The sequence below is a fragment of the Cricetulus griseus genome, chromosome X (genome assembly GCF_003668045.3).
Source record: "Cricetulus griseus strain 17A/GY chromosome X, alternate assembly CriGri-PICRH-1.0, whole genome shotgun sequence".
In the NCBI taxonomy this organism is placed as follows: Eukaryota; Metazoa; Chordata; class Mammalia; order Rodentia; family Cricetidae; genus Cricetulus; species Cricetulus griseus.
Genome location: NC_048604.1, coordinates 45,747,280 through 45,769,524, shown reverse-complemented (window position 1 = coordinate 45,769,524; position 22,245 = coordinate 45,747,280). Strand labels below are relative to the sequence as shown.

The following is a 22,245-nucleotide window of genomic DNA, read 5'->3' as shown; positions in this document are numbered from 1 at the left end:
CATGTCTGGATTATGTGGTTAAGAGAATGAAACCCAGGGCTTCATGCATGCTAAGCAAGTACTCTACCAACTGAGCTACATCCCCAACCCTCTTTTGATTGTTGGTCTTGAGACAGGGTCTCCCTGTATTGCCCTGTTTGCTTAGACTCATGCGGTAACTTAGGCTGACTTCTCAGTGTTGCCATGACCCTCCTGCTTTAGTCTCCAGAGTTCTGGAATTACAGATGGAGGACACCACTCTGGTGCCTTTTCTCATTTTTTCCCATTTTTGTTTTCCTTTGCTCATTTGAAAGTGCAGTATTTGATTTTTTATTATTGAGTTGCAATAGTTCTTTCTCTATTCTCGATATATGTCCTTTATCTCAATATGTGACTGCCAAAAGTCTTCTCCTAGTCTGTAGACTGCCTTTTGCCTTTCATATTTATTTGTTCATTGTATATTTTGTCAGAGCAGGGAGGCACACGTGCCAGGGCATATGCATGGAGGTCAGAGGACAATTTACAGGAATCACGTTTTTCTGTTGTGGGTTCTAAGGATTGAACTCAGGTGGCACATACACTTTTACCCACTGAAGCATTTTTCTGGTCCTGTCTGTTCTGTTAGTGTCTTTTAAATTATAACACTTATTAATTTTGAAGTCAAAATATATACATATATGTGTGTGTATACATATATATACATATTGCATTATTTTTAATATTCCTTTAGGACCTATACAGAATGTAATTTTTTCTTATATTATTTACGCTTTTGTTATCCAAGTTAAGAATTTACTGCCTATTCCAAGGACATGTTTCAGTTTCTTAAAATTCTGTGTGAATTTCAGTTTAGTTTGTCAGTTTCTTTTCTTATTTTTTTGTAAGCAGAGTCTTGCCTTATAGTTCTGACTAGCCTGGAACTCCCCATGTAGGTCAGGCTGACTTCAAACTTACTTGCCTCTGCCTCCCTGATGCTGGGCTTAAAGGCATGCACCACCTTGCCATGCTGTTTTCAGTTTCTATATCCTGCTTGGATTTTGGTAGGTAATACTTTGATTCTGTAGATCAATTTGGGTGGGTATTGTGACCATAACATAAGTATTAAGTCCATCATATGCCTTTCCATTTCTTCAGGGCTCTTTAGTTGATTTTGCAATGTTTTGTAGGCTTTGTTTTGTTTCCTTGAGACAGTCTTGCTGTATATATGGCTCAGAGCTCACTGTGTACACAGACTGAATTTGGTCACACTTAAGCCAATCCTCCAGCCTCTGCCCTCCTGAATGCTGAGATTACAGGAATGCGCCATTATGCCAGGTTTAAAGTTTTCAAAGCAAAAGTTTTACACATCTTTTGCTAAGTTTATTTATGGCTTATTTTTTCTGATGTTATGGTAGCTGACATTTATCTTCAGATTAGTCATCACTACCGAATAGAAATGCAATTGAAATGAAGTTGATTTGTGTATATTGATTTTATATATTCTGCAGTCTTGTTGAGATTGCTTATTAGACATGCCTTTTAATGGATTCCATAGGATATCTCTATATAAATTTTTGTCATCTGAATCAAAAGTAGGTTTCTTCCCCCCTCCCTCCCACTGTCCCCCCTCCGTCTTCCTTATTTGGATGACTTTGTCTTCCCCAATTTGATTGCCACAGAACTTTAGAAACAGTGTGGGAGATAAACAATGGCCACTTGATGAGTGTAAACAGTCCAGCCACTCCTGTATTGTATTATTATGGTATATTACATTAATTGATGTTTAAGTGTTTAACTCTGCATTCCCACAATCAATTCCTCTGTCATGAAGAACACGTCCTATGTGTTGCCAGACTTTGCCAGTAATTCATATAATTTTGTGTGTAGATTAATAAGGTATGTTGATTTTTCCTTGTGGTAGCATTGTCTGGTTTTGATTTCAGGGAAATACTGAGCTCAGAGAATAAGTTTGGAACTGTGCTTTCCTCTCCTGCTTTTGAAAAACTCACCGAACATTTGGCATTCTTTCCATAGTTGATACTGAGGTCATCTGGTCATGGGCATTTGTAAATTCACTTGTTCTTTTAAAAAGTTATGTTACACAAAAGAGGAGAGGTTAATTATTAAGTTAAAAACAGATTTATGTATACAAATAATTTATATACTAGAGGTATATCAGTAAATATATAGCTAAGAAATTATAACTCACCGGGCGTTGGTGGCGCACGCCTTTAACCCCAGCACTCAGAAGGCAGAGGCAGGCGGATCTCTGTGAGTTCGAGGCCAGCCTGGTCTCCAGAGCAAGTGCCAGGATAGGCTCCAAAGCTACACACAGAAACCTTGTCTCGAAAAACCAAAAAAAAAAAAAAAAAAAAAAAAAAAAAAAAAGAAAGCAAGAAAGAGAGAAATTGTAACTCATTACCAAGCAAACAAATTAACATTGACTTTAACTCTGGCTGTATTCAGTCTGTTCTACATGAATTTATTTCCTGACTTTGTGATTGTGATTTCTCCTCATTGAAAAGAATGTTTCTAATACTAAGTCATACTTCTATAATTGAAAAGTCTATCAACATAATGTCCCATTGCTTAAAATTTGGTGTATTTTCAACACATTTTTTACATTTAACTTAGGTTTATGTGTATGAGTGTACATGACTGATGCCCTAACATGCTGAGAGAGGGAGTTGAATCCCTTGGGACTGGGGTCACAGACAGTTGTGAACTGTCATGTGCTGGGAATTGAACCTGGGTCTTTTGAAAGACCATCCAGTGCTCATAACCACTGAGCCATCTCTTCAGCCTCAAATTTGCTGAATTTTCACTTCGTTTTGTTTTTTTTAAAGATTTATTTATCATGTATACAGTTTTCTGCCTGCAGGCCAGAAGAGGGCACCAGATCTCATTATAGATTGTTGTGAGCCACCATGTGGTTGCTGGGAACTGAATTCAGGACCTCAGAAGAGAAGTACTGCTCTTAACCTCTGAGCCATTTCACCAGCCCCTTCATTTTAATTATTAAAGAAACTATTTAATAAATCTGAAGTTTAAAAGTTCTTTTTATTTGGATCTCATCAAATTAGACACTGATAGAAATAAACTTCTTCCCTTAGATCCGTAAACTATGTTTTAAAAGTTGTGTATTTGCCGGGCAGGGTGAAGCACGCCTTTAGTCCCAGCACTTAAGACAAAGAAGCAGATGATGCATCACTGAGTTCAAGGCCAGCCTGGGCTACATAGTGGGTTCCAGGACAACCAGGGCTACATAGAAAAACCATGGCTTAAAACAGCAACAACAAAAATTGTGTATTTGCTAATAGTAAGATATGTGAAAACTCACTTTTCAGTTGAGTACAGATATACATAGGATATGTGCATATATGTTCTGAAATTCTTTTTCATTGCAAGCTCATTTCTTAGAAGTCTGTTCTTTGGATATTAAATACTACATTATTAATCTTTTGTGCATGAATCTTTATAATTTAATTAATATACAGTAAAAGTAAGAATTTAGTTTTATGTTGCTGCTTTTTTTAAAATGAAAATATAGCCAGGAAGTGGTGGCACACACCTTTAATCTGGGCACTTGGGAAGCAGAGGCAGGCAGTTTGAAGCCAGCCCAGTCTATGGGACAAATTCTAGTAAATCCAGGGCTACACAAAGAAACCCTGTCTTGGAACAAAAACAAAGGAAAGAAAAAGAAAATATCATTTGGAAATGCATAGATTCATTTTTTATTACTTGAGAATTTCATACACACACACACACACACACACACACACACACACTATAATGTATTGTTTTGAACAAACCCATTCCCTATTTCCTTCACCATCCTTTCTACTCCTTTTCTGTACTAATATCATGAGCTCTGTTCTTTTAAGTCACTGAATCGACTTAGTGCTGTCCATATTGTCCATGGGTTGAAGACCATCTACCGAAGCATGGATAGGTAGCCTTTCATGTCCTGCATGCCTGAAGAAAATTGCTTCTTCCTTCATCCAATACCTATCATTGCTAATAACTCTTCAGCTAGGGGTAGGGCTTCATAACCACCTCCCTGCTCCATACTAAGATTTTGTGTAGCTTGATCTCGGACAAGTCTGTGAATGCTGTATAACTGCTGTGAGTTCATATATGCGATTGCCTGTTGTGCCCAGGAAACACTATTTCATCATAGTTATTCACTGCCTCTGGCCCTTTATAGTCTTTCCACACCCTCTTTTTCAAAGATCCCTAAACCTTGGGAGGTGGCGTGGTATGCAGATACCCTGTTTAGGGCTGGTCACTTTGTAGTCTCTTATCCTTTGCATGTTGACTAATTGGTAGTCTCCCTATTAATGACTGCCCTCTACTGCAAAAAGGAGCCTCTTTGATGAAGGTTGAGAGATGCACTTATCAATGGGTATAGTGATAAACCATCGGGAATCAATTTAATACTATGTCCGTTTATCATAATAATAGTGGTAAGTTCTTTCCTAGGACCTATGACCTCTCTAGCTTTAATGGGTCTGGGGTCTCTTAAGAGATTCGCCATGACCATGAATACATTTTAATAAGAATAGGCTTTATTAAATACTGGTGTTTGATACTTATGACACCAGGACAGCAACAGAGATGCAGCCCCTAGTCATATTAACCCAGGGATTGTAAAGGCAAACCCCACAAGATTACATGTATTCTTCCTATATGTAGGCAGGGTATTATTTTAACATATGACTTGCAGTTGGCCTAGTCATCTTTTTGAGCAAAGTAAGCAAGTTTGATTATAAAAGCAGAAATAGTAGTCTTATGACCTACTGTCTTGCAAGAACAGCAGATTTTCCAAGCCCAATCATATTGAACTTTTTAACGCCATGTTTGGTTGCTATCTCTGGGAGGCTTGCTCTCTTCTGAAGGGAAACAGAGGAGGAGTGGATCTGGGAGAGAGGGGAGATGTTGGAGAGGACTGGGAAGAGTGGGAGGAGGGGAAACTGGTTTAGATGTATGAGAGAAGAATAAAAGAAGCCCCCCCAAAAAAAACTCAAACAAAAAATAGTCTTTAAATCTGGGAATAAAGGGAAGTGGCTTAGAGGGTTTAGTCAGTACAAGCAAGGGGCCACTTGCCAGAGGCATTTTTGCTTTTTGGTCTCTCAGGCATAGTAAGTCTAAACTTTAAATGTGACATTAATCATCACATAGCTACTGGTTCTTGACCCAGTTAATGGTATCAGGCATGGGTTCTGTCTGTGGACCAGGTCTGAAATCTAAGCAAACAATGGATGATGACTCCTATAGCACTTTTCCACCACTGTACCAGTTGTCAGGCTGGTGATCATTGTAGCTCTCAGGCTAGGATGGTTTTTGTCAGCAAGTCGTTGAGAGTTGCTCTTGCTCTAGAAGAGCTCTTATTTGTCTATTTTGCCCTAGGAACTAACTGACCTATGGTTTACTGTCTTGCTCTTAGCTGAGAGAAGCTTTTATTTTGTAGAAACCATTACATTTAGCATTCTCACACTGTTCCAAGTAAACTCAGTTCCTTTGAGGTGAACTTTGAAGGTCATTTAACTATTAATTAATTCACTAATTAACTTTTAGACAGAGTCTCACTATGTAGCTCTGTCTGTCCTGCAATTCATTATGTAGACCAGGTTAGCGTTGAACTCCCAGAGATCCCCTTGTCTCTACCTTCTCAGAACTGGGATTAAAGGTATGTGCCACCATGCCTGGCTCATTTGTATTTTATTTTCAGTCAATTTTATTTTATGTGTATGAGTGTTTTGCTTGCGTATGTATCTGTGTACTGTGTATGTGAATGCTCTGGTACCATGGGGGCCAAAAGATGGCATTGGCTCCCTTGGGGATGAAGTTATAGATGGTTGTGAGCCACCATTTAGATGCTAGAAATTGAACTCAGATCCTCTGGTAGAGCAGTCAGTGCTCTTAAACACTGAGCCAACTGTCCAGCCCTATTTTAGTTCATTTTTAGAGTGTATATCCAGTGTACAAACTTACAGATTTCATGATGACATTTTCCTATGTGTCTGCCATAAATTTTGTTACCCTTTTGTTTCCCCCTCTCCTGTTCCTCTTCCCAAGCAGTCCCCTTCTACTTTCATGTGTGCAAAGAATTCAGTCTCATTCTCCCCACCTCTATCCCCGCTCTCACGTAGCTCAGGCTGGCCTCAGACTTGCTGTCTGACTGAGGATGCTCTTAAAAGCCTTATCTGCGTGTCCCCAACTTCCAGGTGCTGGGATTATAGGTCTGCACTATCACACTAACTGTATAAAACTTTTAAAATATATACTCTCCACATGAGAGAAAATGTATTATCAGTCTTTCTGAATCTGATTTGTTCTAACATGATGATTGCTGATTCCATTCATTTTCTTGCAAATTATATAATTTCATTCTTTATGGGTGACTAAAACTCCAGTGTATATGTTGTTCTCCATAACTGCTTGCTTACATAGAAAACTCTGAGCTACTATATTAGGTATGGGGCAAGGTAGAAGTGTCTAGTCTTTGGTATACCCCAGCCGGCATTGCATGTCTGTCTAATGAACATGCTGGGACAAAGATGAGCACTCTGGTATTTTAGATGGTTACAGCTGGAATGTAACCTTTCTGCTTTGCATGTGGTATTGGTAGAGAATGGAAGCCTTGAACCCTTAACCATACTGTCCATGAAGGAGCAGGTCATGGGTCCAGTGTCTCAGATCCTTGCTGTTCTAATTGAAGTTTAATAAAATTTCTTTGGTTAGTTTTTAAATTTTTAGTTATATTTATTTATTTATAGACCAAGATGTCCTATGTAGTCCAAATGAGCCTAAAAGAGAATTCTCCTGCCTCAGCTTCCCAGGTACTGAGATTACAGATGTGTACCTTTGAGTTCACATATTAGATATTTCTGAATAAATGTTGAGACTTTGTATTAAAACACACCAAAACGTTGAACACCATTACATGGCTCAGATTCTTTACCTTTGCTTAATAATTTCAATCTCAGACAAGTTTTTAAAAAAACGTTTATGGGCTTCAATTACCTTGTTAGGATTTTGCTTTGTTTTTTTTTCATTCATTTATTTAGCTCATAAATAAAGTCATGCACAATTATGATACAGAATATAGTATGTTCACAATGGCATGGCTAAATTAAACCAATTAACATGTTATATCACACATATTCATCATTTTTGTTTTGAATAGCCTAGTCTAGTCTCAAACTCTTAACCCTCCTTAATCAGTCTCCTGGAGTTCTGGAACAGGAACGATAATATCTACCTGATTATGTTGTACATAATACATTTCATGATGTATGTGAATCTCAGTATGTTTGGTATATAGTAATTGCTCGGATAGTAGTAGTTATTATTATATATCGATTACTTTCCATCATTCAAGAATATTTTGAGAATTTTGTCATTGATAGTCATAGCTTCTCAGTACTTGAAAGCAATAGTTTAAGGCCAAAGACCCTCCTCAGCTGGGTTTATAGTGTCTGGGAGACAATTTGGTTTTCACCAATTGGAGAGTTGGCATACTGACATCTAGTGGCTGGAACCAGAAATGCAGTCAAACATTTTGGTGCATAGGATATTCCCTCAAGACAATTTTCTGGTCCCTATAATAGTCAATTTTAAACTGTTTTGATATTCTGTCTGTCTCCAACATGGCTTTTGTTCCACATTAGTGCGTTAAAATCTGTTTTATTATTTTTGGCATTTGCCGTTGTAAAGATCATTGGTATGATTTAATTCTGAAATTTTATCTTATTGATATATTCAGTTGTAAAAGTCTCAAATCAATGAGATTCTCCGCATTAAAAGTTTTAGCCCTTGGAAATACTTTTATTAAAAATTTTACATTTATTTATGTGTGTGGGGGATTTCACATATGCCATGGCATTCATGTGGAGGTCAGAGGATAGATTGTAGCAGGCAGTTATCCTCTTTCATCCTATGGGTTCCAGGAACTGAACTGAAGTCATCAGGTTTAGTAGGAATCACTTTTATCCATTAATCCATCTTGCTGGCCCGTCTTGGATATGTTTTGAATGTGTACAGAACATAAAAAACATTCTGTTGTTGTTTTTGAGACAGGGCCTTAAAAGTATGAAAAGGCACAGGTGACATCTGTCATACAGGTCTGCTCAAGAGTACAGTAGGAGACAGTGGGAAGATTTTCCAGCATGGTTATAAAATATTCTGAGTCAGTGTTTAATGGTGATGACTGGTTTCTTTGTGGAGGATTGTTTATAAGTGGAGGGCTGCACAGAAGTAAGGGCAGCAACCAGGGCATTGCTGGAGTCTAGATGAGCTCCTGATAGGGACTTTTGTGTGGGTGGCTGCAACAGAGACTAATAGCCATGGTCTGCTTTGGCATGTGTTTAGAGAAGGCAGGACTGCTGATGACAGGTTGACAGTAGGAATGAGAAAAGGACTTCTGTTTGGGTTGACATTTATTAGTAAGAGGAAGTCTTATGAAAGAACTGGAGATATTTCCTTGTTTATGGGGGAGGAAAAGTTGAGACTGCATTCTAACCTTTGTTACGATAAATCTTTCCGCCAAAAGCCGCCGAGCCCCACTGCCCCATGTGTGATTTACGCCAGCCGCCCGCCTGAGTTAGGCCCAAATGAATACACAGAAACTTGTGTATTCAAAGCTGCTTGGCCAATGACTGGGATTCTCATCTGTTAGCTCAGTCTTAACTATCATAAGCCTATATATTTTATAAGACTTATCTTATCAGACGCCTTATTGGCGTCCCTTCTTGCCGGTGGCTCACATTGTGCTCCTGGAGAAGCAAGGGGAAAAAAAGGGACCCTTCCTGTTTCTCCTTCACTTAAATATGAGTCTCCTTGTTATGTCACTTCCTGCCTGGATCACCACTTCTCTACTACATTTCCCAGAATCCTCTTTGACTCCTAGTCCCATCTAACTTGCTGTCTCATTGGCCAAACAGTATTTTACTTAACAATCAATAAGATAAACATACACAGTACATTACCCATCAAACCTTATTTATTTATTTATTTATTTATTTATTTATTTATACAAATCCCAGTTCTCCCTTCCTTCCCTCCTCCCTCTCCCCCCATCTTCCTCTCACCCCACCACCTTTTGTTCCTCAGAGAGAGTAAGGCCTCCCTCCCATGGGGAGTCAACAAAGTCTGTCCCATCACCACACTGAGGCAGGACCAAAGCTCTCCTCCCTGTGTCTAGGCTGAGCAAGGTATGTCTTCATAGGAAATGGGCTCCAAAAAGCCAGTTCATGCACTTGGGTTTAGATCCTGGTCCCACTGCCAGTGGCACCATAAACTGCCCAAGTCATCCACTGTCACCTGCATTTAGGGGGCCTAGTTTGGCTTTATCCTGGTTCTCCACCTATTAGTCCAGAGTCAGTGAGCTCCCACTTGCTTAGGTCAGCTTTTTCTGTGGTTTTCCCCATCATGGTCTTGACCCCTATTAGCACTCCTCCCGCTCTTCAACTGGACTCCAGGAGCTCTGCTGAGTGGTTAGTTGTTAACCTACTTAATTTTGAGACACTCAAGGCCAAAATATTAGGAAGACAGTTTGAAATAGGGGCTTGGAGCACAAGAAGAAAGATTGGAAGTTAGAGAAGTAAATATAATACGGAGTTAATCAGCATGATCTTCTGGTATTTCATCATTTCCCAAACCACATTTGATCACTTCTATGTATATCAGAAATCAGGATGCAGCTTGTGATCTTTCACAGCCAGGTAGCAACCATGAAGTAGTTGTTCTTTGCTGTTAAGAACATGCACAGGCAGGTGTAGTTATTGCTTTATATACTCTTTGAGGGGCCTGTCACACAGTTCCCAAATAAATACACAGAGGCATATTCTTTCTTACAAATTCCAGCCTTAGCGTGGTTTGTTTCTAGCCAGCTTTTCTTAAGTATTCCATCTACCTTTTGCCTCTTGGCTTTTACCTTTTTCCCTTTCTGTATTACCTTTCACTCTTACTCCGTGGTTTGCTGTCTCACTGGGTGGCTGGCCCCTGATGTCCTCTCTCCTTCTTTTCTTGTTCCTTGATCTTCTCTTCCCAGATTTCTCCTTCTAGTTATTCTCTCTGCCTGCCAGCCCTGCCTATCTTTTCTCCTCCCTAATTATTGGCCATTCAGCTCTTTATTAGACCAATCAGGTGTTTTAGGCAGGCAAAGTAACACAGTTTCACAGAGTTCAACAAATGCAACAGAAAAGAATGCAGCACATGTTTGCATCATTAAACATGTATTCCACAGCATAAGCAAATGGAACACATCTTCAACTATTCCTCAACAGGCAGGTTACCATCATATTTGATGAATCAGTAACTTGACAAAAATTTTCTAGAGACACTGTTTTAATCCTCAAAAAACAAAATGGAGAAGATGAGAAACAGCAAAACATGTACATTCCGAACTTGCCTGAAGCAGGAGCCAAAAATCTGTTTGACCCTTGATATTGTAAGGGAAATGGCTCTAGGAAACCCCTTCAGGTGACAATATCCATAGATGCTGAAGTCTCATCAAGAGATGTAGTATTTGCATATAGCCTATGCACCTCCTCTTCTATACAGATTCTCCTTGACTTAGGATGAGAATTTGTTACACTGGGTTCATGATAAAGTTAAAGTACTGTAAGTTGACCCATCATTAAGTTAGAAACTGTCTTTGGTTTAAGTCATCTCTAAATTGTGTATGCAGTAGAGTATACTTATATTATACTTGTATTGTAATTACTTAACTAACTGTTCCTTAATTACTTATCCAGTAGAGAGAAAATTCTGTGTAAAGAGTTGTTACACTAGATGGTTTAGGGAATAATGATAAGAAAAACAGTCCGTATGTGTTTAGAACACAAAGTGCCATTGTGCCTTATAACAGTACACAAATGCTAGATGCACAACACTGAAACGAAGAGTGCTGTGGGGAGCTACAGCAGAGCATGCCAGCATGCCATTCCATTCAGATGGACTCAGCAGACTGCTCAACACACAGCCCATTCAGGTTGTGACTTTTGGAGTTTTCTGTATTTTCCCCAAATAGTTTTGATTCTAGGTTGTATCCATAGGTGTAGACTATCTAGCTATGAAAGGCCAATGATCAATTACCTTTGCATAATTGGGATGCTAGCACCAGGAGCGTTTAGGTCTTTTAAATGCTTTGTTACCACCACTGTGCCATAGACACACACACACACACACACACACACACACACACACACACACACACACACACACACACACAAATGCTTTTGCCAATTTGTGAACACTTACTGACATACGTTTATAAAAATGCTATATGGTAAAAAAATATGTCTACATCTCAAAGAACTGGTTCAGGATTACAAACTAAAAATGCTAAGTAGGAAAAGGCATCACTGAGGTGAAGATGGAGGTCTGTGGCAGAGCACCTGCCTAGCATGCACAAGGCCCTGAATTTGATCCCCAGCACTACAAAAACTATATCACAGGGGTGCTGTGCTATACAAGTTTAATATGCAGAATTTTCTGTTACGGATAGTAAAAAGTATTGTGTCTGAGAATATGGTGCTAGCTAAAGCCAAGTAAAGATTTAGAGTTTCATAGAATCTACTGTACATACTGCACAAGATTCCTTTATCCCTTTTTAGTACTTTTTTTTTCTTTTTTACTTTTTGTAAACTTAGCATTCAAAGTATTAGGTTTCATTATTGCATTTTCCTCCCTTTTTGTTGATTCTTCCCCGCCCTCACTTTCCAGCACCCCTGCTGCTTCACTCCTTTCCATCCTGCCATATCACACATTTACTTCATGTCACATGTATTCTTTCAATCTTCTCCTTCCCTCCCTCCTTCCTTCCCTCCCTCCCTCCCTCCCTCCCTCCCTCCCTCCCTCCCTTAACACCCCCATTTCTTCATGCTCTCCTTTCTAGTTTTATACTCTCCTGCATATATACACAGACATACTAGAATGGACATCTATGATTTGGGGGTTAGGCAATCAGTAAATTGCTTGGAAGGCAACAGAAGATCCTGAGTTTCATCCTCTGAACCCGCATTTTTTAAATGCCAGGTGTGTACTTCTAATTCCAGTACTGGAGAGGCAGGTGGAACCCTGGGGCCGGATGGCCAGCCAGCCTACTGTAATCGACAAGCCCCAGGTCACTGAAGACATGCTGTCTCTAACAAAGTGCTTGAGGAACCATACCAGAGGTTCTCTTCTGGTCTTCACATATGTACACATGAACATATGCACACAAATATACACAAAATCTAGGATCCACATAGGAGAGAAGACATACAGTATTTGTCTTTCTGAGTCTGGATTATTTTGCTTAATATGCTAATTTAGATTTCCATCTGTTTCTCCATGCATGTCATGATTTTTATTTTTCTTTATGGCTGAATAAGTTCAGTTGTATGAATGCACCACATTTTCTTTACCCATGAATCAGTGGACGGCTATAAAGGGTATTTCTATTCCCTGACTATTCTGAATAGTGCAGTAATAGACACAGATGTTCAAGGATCTCAGACTCATTTCCATAGTGGCTACAGCAGTTTACTCTCCAAGAAGTAGTTAATAAGGGGTCCACTGCTCCCACATCTTCTCTAGCTTCTTTTTTTTTGCATTCTGTCTCTGTTTTTTTTTTTTTTATTTTGTGTGCATGGATGTTTTGCCTACATGTATGTATGTGCACATGTGAGGTACCCCAGAGACTATAAAAGGAGGTCAGATTCCCTGCACCTAGAATTATAAAGGATGCTAAGCCACCAGGTGAGTGCTGAATTCTGTGTGAGTTCAGCAAGTCCTTTTAAGTGCTGAGCCATCTCTAGCCCCACGTTTTTGTAATGATGGCCATTTTGACTTGGATGAGATGGAATATCAAAGTGGTTTTAATTTTCATTTTCCTGATGGCTGAGGATGTCAAACACTTTGTAAAATGCTTATTAGCTATTTGTATTTCTTCTTTTGAGAACTTTCTGTTCACTTTGTTACCTTATTGGATAATTTGTTTTTGTGATATTTAATTAGAACTCCCTGCCTGAAATTTAGCTGGCAGGGCATTTCTGAGTCTGTAGATTATCTGCTGGTAGCTTGCATTGCTGTGCAAATGCTTTTGAAATTCATGTAATCCCACTTGTCAGTTCTTGGAGTTATTGCCTGGTGCTATTGGAATCCTTTTCAGAAAGTTTTTGCCTATGCTTATATCTTGAAGTGTTTTCGCTCTAGCAGTTGTAGAATTTTAGGTCTTACATTGAGGTTTTTTGTTCATTTGAATTTATTTTTGAGGTGGGTGAGAGATACAGATCTAATTTTATTCTTCTACATGTCTAAATGCAGTTTTCAAAACAGCTGTAATGAATACCAAAAATTCAAGTAATCCCTTATAATATATTAAAATAAGACTAGGAATCAACAGTAAGAGAAACTATAGAGATATTTGGAGACTGAAAAATACATTTCTGAATGTACTGAGGATATCATGGAGGGAATTTTAAAATTCCTAGAATCAAATGAAATCATAATACAATCTACAAGAACCTCTGGGATATAGCTACGCATTCCTAGTGGGAAAGCTTATAGCTATATAAGTGCTTACTTTAAAAATTCATGGTGGTGTCTGGAGAGATGATTCAGCGGTTACGAGTACTTGCTGATTTTGCAGAGAACCCAGCTAATCTTCCCAGCAGCCACATGGTGTCTCACAAGCATCTGTAACTCCAGTTCCAGGGGACTCAGTGCCCTCTTCTGGCCTCTAAGCAGAGGCACGCATGTGGTGTATTCATATACATGCAGGCAAAACACGCATACACATAAAAAACCTACAAAACAAACCCCAACTTTTTAAAAGCCATGGTCTCAAACTAATGATGCACCACAAGTTTCTAATAAATGGCAAGAAATAATAAAGATTAGGGCAGAAATAAATGAAATAGAGACTAAAAGAACAACATTTAGAATCAGTGAAATAAAAATCTGATTCTCTGAAGCGATAAACAAGTTTGACAAAGCCCTAGCCAAACTAACTTTTAAAAAGGCTGAAATCAATAAATTCACAGATGAGCCACATTTAATTATAACTGACCCCAGTGAAATTCAAGAAGGTCCATGGGGACTGATCAATATGGGAAACTTAGAAATTGTCCTTTAAGGTACAAGTCAAACACCACATTTCTTAGAGAAAAAGTCTTTAACATCCTCCATCACTACTTTTAACAGTTAAGTACAAAAATAAAAAGAGAAGGTCAGAGGCTAGTTAATCTTAGGTGCTCACTTATTGTCTATGCTTTTCTTGTTCCCTTATTTGTGCTTTTAGGGAGAAGGAAATAGAGTGGGCTATAGTGAATATATTTTCAAAAGGAATCCCAGAATGATGGTAGGAATAGAACATAGCAATATGAATCAGGGTGTGAAGAAACATGGTTATTATCTGATGATTTTCTAACCTAATGTGTTCATTTTAAAGGAAAGCCCCGAAGAAAGGACAGTAGACGTGAGCTCTATTCGGGTAAATAAATTTACTTTCATCATGAATATGGATTTCACGAAGCTTAATCAAGAGATTTTTGTATGCCTTTACTTCTTTCCTAGTCTTAGTTCTACTGCTTGCAAAAAGTGAAAATGAAATGTTTGCCTTCGTAATGCTGTCAAATAACTTTCATCCAGATTTATTGGCCTAGACCTTCATTGTCTCTAGGATATAACTCTTCATAGTTTGACCCTTGCTATTCTGATCATTCATTGTCTCATGTAATAGTACAGTTGTGTGTATCTACAGTGAATCTGATGTAAGAACACAGAGTTCTTACATCACAGAGTTCTCATTATCCTAGAAAATACTCCTGGGTATACAGCAGAGACTGTGAGTGACATAATATCTTTTGTGTCATCTATTTTAGATAGTAAGTTTTTAGACGATGAGAATGGTGGTACTTTTCTATTTCACAGTACTTTGCTATGATGAATGTTTTACCATTATAATTAAAGCAATATTTAGAGCCCTTGGATTAATTTAGTGACTTAGCTCTAATCATGAACCTAGGTCATCTAAGCTGATGTTTGCACTATGTGTTCAGGATGTTGTAAACTTGAGGCAGGAAACAAATATTCATATTCAACAAGTCATTTTTTTTCTTTTTTTTGTACCTGCAGGGGAAGAAATGGAACCGGTATTTGGACTATTTATTTTCAGAGGGTTTTCAGGGCCTGAAACTTTTCATAAAAAGTAGTATCCATTGTTCTTCTGTATCCTAAACAGAGAAGCAGTCCACAGTGGTGAACAGTAAAAGAATGTTGTCATAAACAAACTGAGCATGCTGAGCTAAATTCCATATTGCTAGAAAGGCCAAGTAGTTCAGTGTGAGTTATACCCATTTCCCAAGCCAACTGCTGTCTTCAAGGAGTACTTAGACTGACTGACCTCCTGCCCATGGCTCAGGAGAGCCTTGGTGTGACTAACTTATTTTTTAGCGTTCAGATTTTTAGCTTACTAATGAAAAATAACCTCTTCACATCTGCTTTCTAGTGGAAATTTTTATCTGCTATGTTAGTAGAGGAGAACAAGTAATATAAAATTACTCTGCTGACATTGTTATGCAGAATACGCTGCAATCTCTGAAATCCTGGGAACACCAAGTTACTTAGAATAGGATGCAACACATTCCCAAGAAGCTGATGATTATCTGGGCCTGCACTGGCAGTAATGTATGAGGGAAGGAAGGGGGAGAAGATGAATTTCCTGATTTTATTGGTTTGATTTCCTGAAACCATTATATTATTTGAGTGTATATGTATGTGTATGTACTTATATATATATATATATATATATATATATATTCAGATTTTAAATTTCCACACATAAATAAACTAATGTCAGCTTTACCTTCAGTAGTAATTCTGAAGATTAAAAAATCCATAACTGTGAGATTATTTTTATTGAAAATTCATTGTATATTTTATTTTGCTACTACTGAGAAACTTCTATTTAGTACATTTACATTTAACAACTACTGACCAACTTCCATTTAATACATTCACATTGAGAATAACATCTGATTTTTTAATGGAGACTCTGAAAGCCAAAGGGGACTGGACAGATGTTGTAAAAGTTCCAAGAGACCAGAGATGCCAGCATAGACTACTATACCCAGCAAAACTATCAATCCCAATCTCCAAAGAAACATTCCACAATAAAAACAAAGCAATTTCTGTTTACTAATCCAGCCTTATAGAAGGCACTAGAAGCAAAACTTCAGTTCAGTCTGAAGAGATGAATACACCCAAGAGGATACAAGGAATAAATAACCCTAGAACAGTTAGTCAAAATGGAGGGTTCTCACACCACCACAACAAAAGTAAAAGGAATTATACGCACTGCTCATTAATATTTCAGTATTATTAGTCTCAATTCCCCAGTATAATGACTTAGACCAACAGACTGGATTAAAATACCAAGAAACACAGCTCACCACCAAGGACAGATATCACCTTAGGGTAAAAATGGAAAAAAAGTATTTCAAGCAAATGAATCCAAGAAGCAAACAGGTTTAGATAGCTATTTTAATGCCTGACAAAACGGACTTCAAATAAAACTAATCAGAAGAGATAGAGAAGGACACTAGCTACTCATTAAAGAAAAAACCCACCAAGAGGATATTAGAATTCTAAACATTTATGCACTGTATTAGAGTTCTCTAGGAAACAGAACTAATATATATATATATATATATATATTATATTACAAATATATATATATTATATATATTTTATATATTATACATAATATATATTATGTATATATACATATATATGTATATATATTATACATATATATATACATATATATATATATTATACAAATCCCATAGATATATGGATAGATAGAGATGATAGATACATACATACATACATACATACATACATAGATGAGGATATATTAGAGTGGCTTACAGGTTATGATCTGACTAGTCCAACAATGGGAAGTCCAAGAATCCAGCAGTTGTTCAGTCCACAAGGCTGGATATCTCAGCTGATCTTCAATATATACCAGGATCCCAAGGAAGTAGGCTCTAATATTGGTGAAGAAATGAACTTGGAAAACTTCCTTTCTTCCTTGTCCTTTATATAGGCTTCCATGAGAAGGTGTGGCCCATATTTAAGTTGAGTCTTCCTACCTCAAATGACCCAACTAATTAAAAATCCCTTATAGGCATGCCCAATGGCTTGCGTATTTAGTTAATTCCAGAAGTAGTCAAGTTGACTACCAGGAGTAGCCATCACATGCATCAAGCTCTGTTCTCAGCACTCACACAGAGGATCGCAATCATCTGTAACTTCAATTCCAGGGGATACAATATCCTCTTCTGTTCTCTTTGGTCACCAGGCATGCATGTGGTGTACATACATACATGCAGCCAAAACACTCATCTGCACAAAAACAAACATATTTTTAAAAGAGGACAGAAAAGAAAAGAATAAAATATTTTAATTTATGGCTAACAGAGCCCTAAGCTTGATGAAATCTACATCCAAGAAGCTCAAAAAGTATTAGCAAATCAAATCTAGTAAAAGAATGTATAAGAAAGGATTAATTATATTCTGTGACAAACTGGGATTCACTCCAGGGATGTCAGGTTCATTTAACATTGCAAAATCAGTTAATATGCCATGTCAAAATGTTCAATCTAATACATGCAGACATTCCATATTCGTCTAGAAGACTGAATATAGTTAAGGCAGGATTCATCATGCTCTTCTACAGTTTAATGCAATCCTTGTTTAAAATCCCAGCTGGCATTTACAGAAACCAACAAGTTGATTTTAAAATTCCAGTAGGAAGAGTTGAGGGAGGGGAACAAGAGGTCACATGTAAAGTGACTGTGGAAAGAAGTCAGCAGGTAGAACATAAGGGGTCATGGGAAGAAGACAGGGAGAGAAGTAAATATCTGGGGAAAATGCCATAATGAAATCTACTTATTTGTAAGCTAATAAAGTTTGCTTCAGATAGACATCTAAGGGACTCTGAATTACTACAATAGTGTTCATACACAAAACAAGCAACCAGAAACCGTGAGAGGACTCACACGGCTTGATTTCAAAGCTTGCTATCAAGGCACACTAATCTTGTTTTGGGGTGTTCACTGGAGAAGATTACTCAGACACTGGTTTAAGCTAATATTAGCCGGCTGGCGACTACACTAGGTGTTTTAGGATCTCAGTGTAGCTCTGGGTTTTCCTCAGGGTGAGCTTTTAAGCACAAAAACAATATCTTGTGTTGACATACTTCATTCAGTTAGAACAGTTAGCCAGAAGCAGAATTACAGAAGCCAAAAAGCAAGGTTAGTACATTTAAGAGACTTTCCCAGAACTGTGAACTTTGATGGATTAAGTCTTAATTTTCGTTTTGGCACGTGGCTCTGTCTGTGTGCTGAGTGGAGTTTTAGGGCCTAAATGGTACTTCCATTATGGAGCCAGGTGTGCTAAGATCTGAAAGCCTGCTAAGGTCTGAGTACCTGTTATAATAACAGTATGGTGTGAGTGTTGTGAGACTAGATTATAGAATAGCGATGGAGATGGCGCAGCAGTTTAAGAGCACTTGATGCTCTTGCAGAGGACCTGAGTTTGGTTCCCAACACCCACATCAAGTGTCTCACAACTGCCTGTACCTCCAGTTCCATAGTATCTAATGCTTGTCTGCAGACATTAAAATGCACATGTGCATATACACATGAGCACACACAAAAAGAATAGACATAGATCAAATGAAGTAGAACTGAGAATTCAGAAATAAATGTATACACTTGGGATCATTTGCCAAGAAAACTCAGTGGGGTTACATCAATGTTTTCAGAAGTGGTACTGGAATAACAGATATCACAATGCAAAAGATTCTGGTTTGGTTTCTACAACATTCCATATGCAGAAATTAGCACAAAATAAATAAACCTGAATTGATGTCTTAAACAGATTCCTAGACAAAACATAGGGGTATCTCTTTATGATCTTACATTAGGCAGTGATTTCTTAGCTTTGGAACAGACACACAATGAAAACTGACTATCAAAATTAAGAAATTCCATGCTTCTGGATAGATATAGTGGTACACACCTTTAATCCCAGTACTCCAGAGGCAGAAACAGATCTCTTGAGTTTCAGACCAGCCTGATCTACAGAATGGGTTCCAGGACAGTTAGAAACTCTATTTTTTTTTTAAAAGGACCCAAAACAAAAAAGAATTTTCATGTTTCTGATGACACCATTATGAAATTGAAATTGAGTGAGGCTTGGACTTAATAGCAAGACCCTGTCTCAAAAAACAACAACAACAACAAAAAACTACTGTGACATGGAAACACAAAATGAGAAATACTTGGAAAGTGGTATTTTTGTTTTGTTTTTTGAGACGGCATTACTCTGAGTAGCCCTAGCTGTCCTGGAAATAGCTCTTGTAGACCAGGCTGGCCTCTAACTCACAGAGATCTGCCTGCCTCTGCCTCCCGAGTGCTGTGATTAGAGGTGTGCACCATCACTGCCTGGCTTGAATCAGGATATATGTAAGATCTACCACAACTCCGTGGTTTAAAAATATGCAGACTGGAGCAAGGATCTGAAAAGCCCTTTCCAAGAAGGGTGTGAGTACATAGTATGAGTTTATAAAAGTTTGTCTTGGCTCAGCCCATAGTCCCAGGCTCCTTTGAATCTGGGTAAGGCAGAACTTGCAGGTAGGAAAAATAAAGCAAGGGCTATTCACCTCCTGTTGTATGGGAAGCACGGAAAGAGAAGGGGACACAGTATAACCGTCAATGGTGTGATCCCAGTGAAGTACGTCTTCCCCAGCCTCCTAACGTTTCCACTATTTCAAGGTAGCAGTACCCACATGAACTGGAGAGGGTCAGAAGTTTCATATTCAATTCACAGCACTGTGCTGACCCTTAACCTAAGGTCATGGATCCTTAAGCCCTGCCATCTCAATTCATTTCCAAACACAAGGAAATTAGTCTAGATTCAGGAAGAGCAAGAAATTTGAATTGTACTGAAGCTCTCCATTTAGGAGCGTTCCTGAGGTATTTTGTCACAGTGATGACAAAGCTACCCCAGGCAGTAGCTGAGCCTAAGACCTACTGCTCCTGCAGAACACCTTGATTCTGTAAGCCACTTTATGTAAGAAAGCCCTTATTGGATAATAACTGGTATCTCATCCTTTTAGACAGGATCTCCTGAATCCCAGGGTGGCCTCAAACTCACTATGTAGCCGAGAATGACCTTAAAATTGTGATCCTCCTGCCCCCATCTAGAGAATGCTAGGATTACAGGTGTGCACTACCATGTACACTATCTGAGCTGCTGGGGATGGAAAGCCTGGCCTTGCATGCTAGCTTGGTAAGCAGTTGATTACCTGAGCCTCTGGCCTATAAACAGAAGCATTTTTCTTGCTGGCCGTGAACTTTAAGTTGATTTGTGTTTTTGACAGATAAACAATTTTTAAACTCCTCTGGCTGCCTTCTCCTCCTCTCTCTCTTTCAACATTTGGGGGTGACCTTCGTGGAATCCTTTTAGTCTCCAAACTTTTGCTTGGACTGATGGTGAGCCGAACTCTCCTTGTACTTGGGCATTTTAATGATGTGTGGCTGATTTTCATACTTGGACTGTTTTACTGTTCTTCTGGCACTTCTGCCAAGTCTCCCACAAACAATCCATGGTTTATGGATTTGCCCTTGAGGAGGAGTTCTGAGCACACTGAGGGGAACCAGTTTAGTCTTCGAGAGGCATTAGAGTCCCCTCTACCTCCTTAGCATCTACATAGTAGATATAAATTTAACAGTCCATTGTGGTCTTCCTTTTTATTCTCTTAATGATAGATGATGTGAGCATTTCCTCCTGTCTTTCTGGCTATTTGTGATGCAAATAGGGAAAAAGAAATGAGAGAGTGAGAGTTTGCCTAAGTTACAGTGTGTGAGGAAAAGGAAATACCCCAGGGATGTAAATTTTGCTTAAGGTTAAGAAAAGTCACTATTTTTTTGCGTTTACATTTATGATTCCTGAAATTTAGAAGTAAAGTATTTGTGCAAATAAATTGGAATAATTATATTTTACAAATATATGGCAATAAATTGAAAATCTTTTAGTACTGCTTGAATTTAATTTCAGATATTTCATTTTCATTGATAAAAATGCCAATCTTAAGTGGGCATTTATTTATTACTATATGCCATTATTTTACAGAATCATTTTTTCAGGGTTGAAATGGGTTAATGTTTACTGAATCACTTTCATTGTTTGAAAGTTAATCTCATATTAATAAAGACTAGAAGTCTATATTTTTCAATTGCTTTTAAAATTGCTTTCATGTTCTAATATGAAAATAATAGCTTTATTGCAAGTAGGATCTTATATGAATTTCACTTGCCTTTTTATTAAAATAGATTTTTTATACAATATATTCTGATAATGGTTTTTCCTCTTCCAGCTCCTCCAACATCCTCCATTTCCCCACTCCAATCCACATCCTTTTTAGCTACCATTAGGATATATATATATATTATTATCTAAAATAATAATATAAAATTCAATAAAATATAAATAAACCACAATAGAACCAACCAACCAATCAAATGAAAAAGGGCCAAAGAAAGGCTGAAGAAATACATATAGATGCAAAGACACAACCTTCACTCACATAGAAATCTCTTAAAAGCAGAAACCATAGCATATACAGAAAGGACTTGTGCCAGGGAAGGAGTACAGAATCTTGCACATGCTAGGCAAGGACTCTTTTGCTGAGCTACAGCAGAGGGTAGAAAGTTTAAATAATCTGATTTGGCAGCTCTACAAATCATATCCTTACCCACTTTGTTGTTTCTGCTTATTTTGATTGTAGCTATTTGTTTAGTGATGTTTCCGTATTATGTTTTAACGTTTGTTATTTTTTTGTTGTGTATGGCCACTGAATGGTCTAGTTGGATAGTGTGGATGTCATCTCATGATTGGACAGTGTTTCTTAGATGCCTAGGACCAATAACTCTACCATGGTTGGAGAAGGATTGAAGTGAATTTTCAGTACCTAACCCTGCCATGACAATGGTGCCATAGCCTATACTTGTTCCGTAGAAGTTCAAGATCTGATAAAAGTATAGGGGCTTTCTGGGGGTATTTCTTGGATAGAACCAATGTCATCTGCATGCATATGTCCTTCTGGATTCCCTGGAATATGTGGGACTTTTTTAGTTTTTGTTTTTGAGACAGGGAGTCACTATGTAGCTCTGGCTGACGTGGAACTACAGACCATGCAGGCTTCGAACACCTAGAGATCTGCCT

At 38.1% G+C, this 22,245-nt stretch overlaps 1 protein-coding gene across 3 annotated transcripts in view; it reads left to right on the top strand.

Annotated features, from left to right (window-relative positions):
• Cenpi (centromere protein I) overlaps positions 1 to 15,826 on the top strand; it is a 52,554-nt gene extending 36,728 nt beyond the window's left edge. For all 3 annotated transcript variants that reach the window (XM_027432952.2, XM_027432951.2, XM_027432953.2), the window contains 2 exons: positions 14,399 to 14,440; positions 15,085 to 15,826. In XM_027432952.2, the coding sequence (XP_027288753.1) occupies positions 14,399 to 14,440; positions 15,085 to 15,186 (144 nt within the window). In that variant the 3' untranslated portion in view covers positions 15,187 to 15,826. The remainder of the gene's footprint in view (positions 1 to 14,398; positions 14,441 to 15,084) is intronic.
• Positions 15,827 to 22,245: the final 6,419 nt, after the last annotated feature.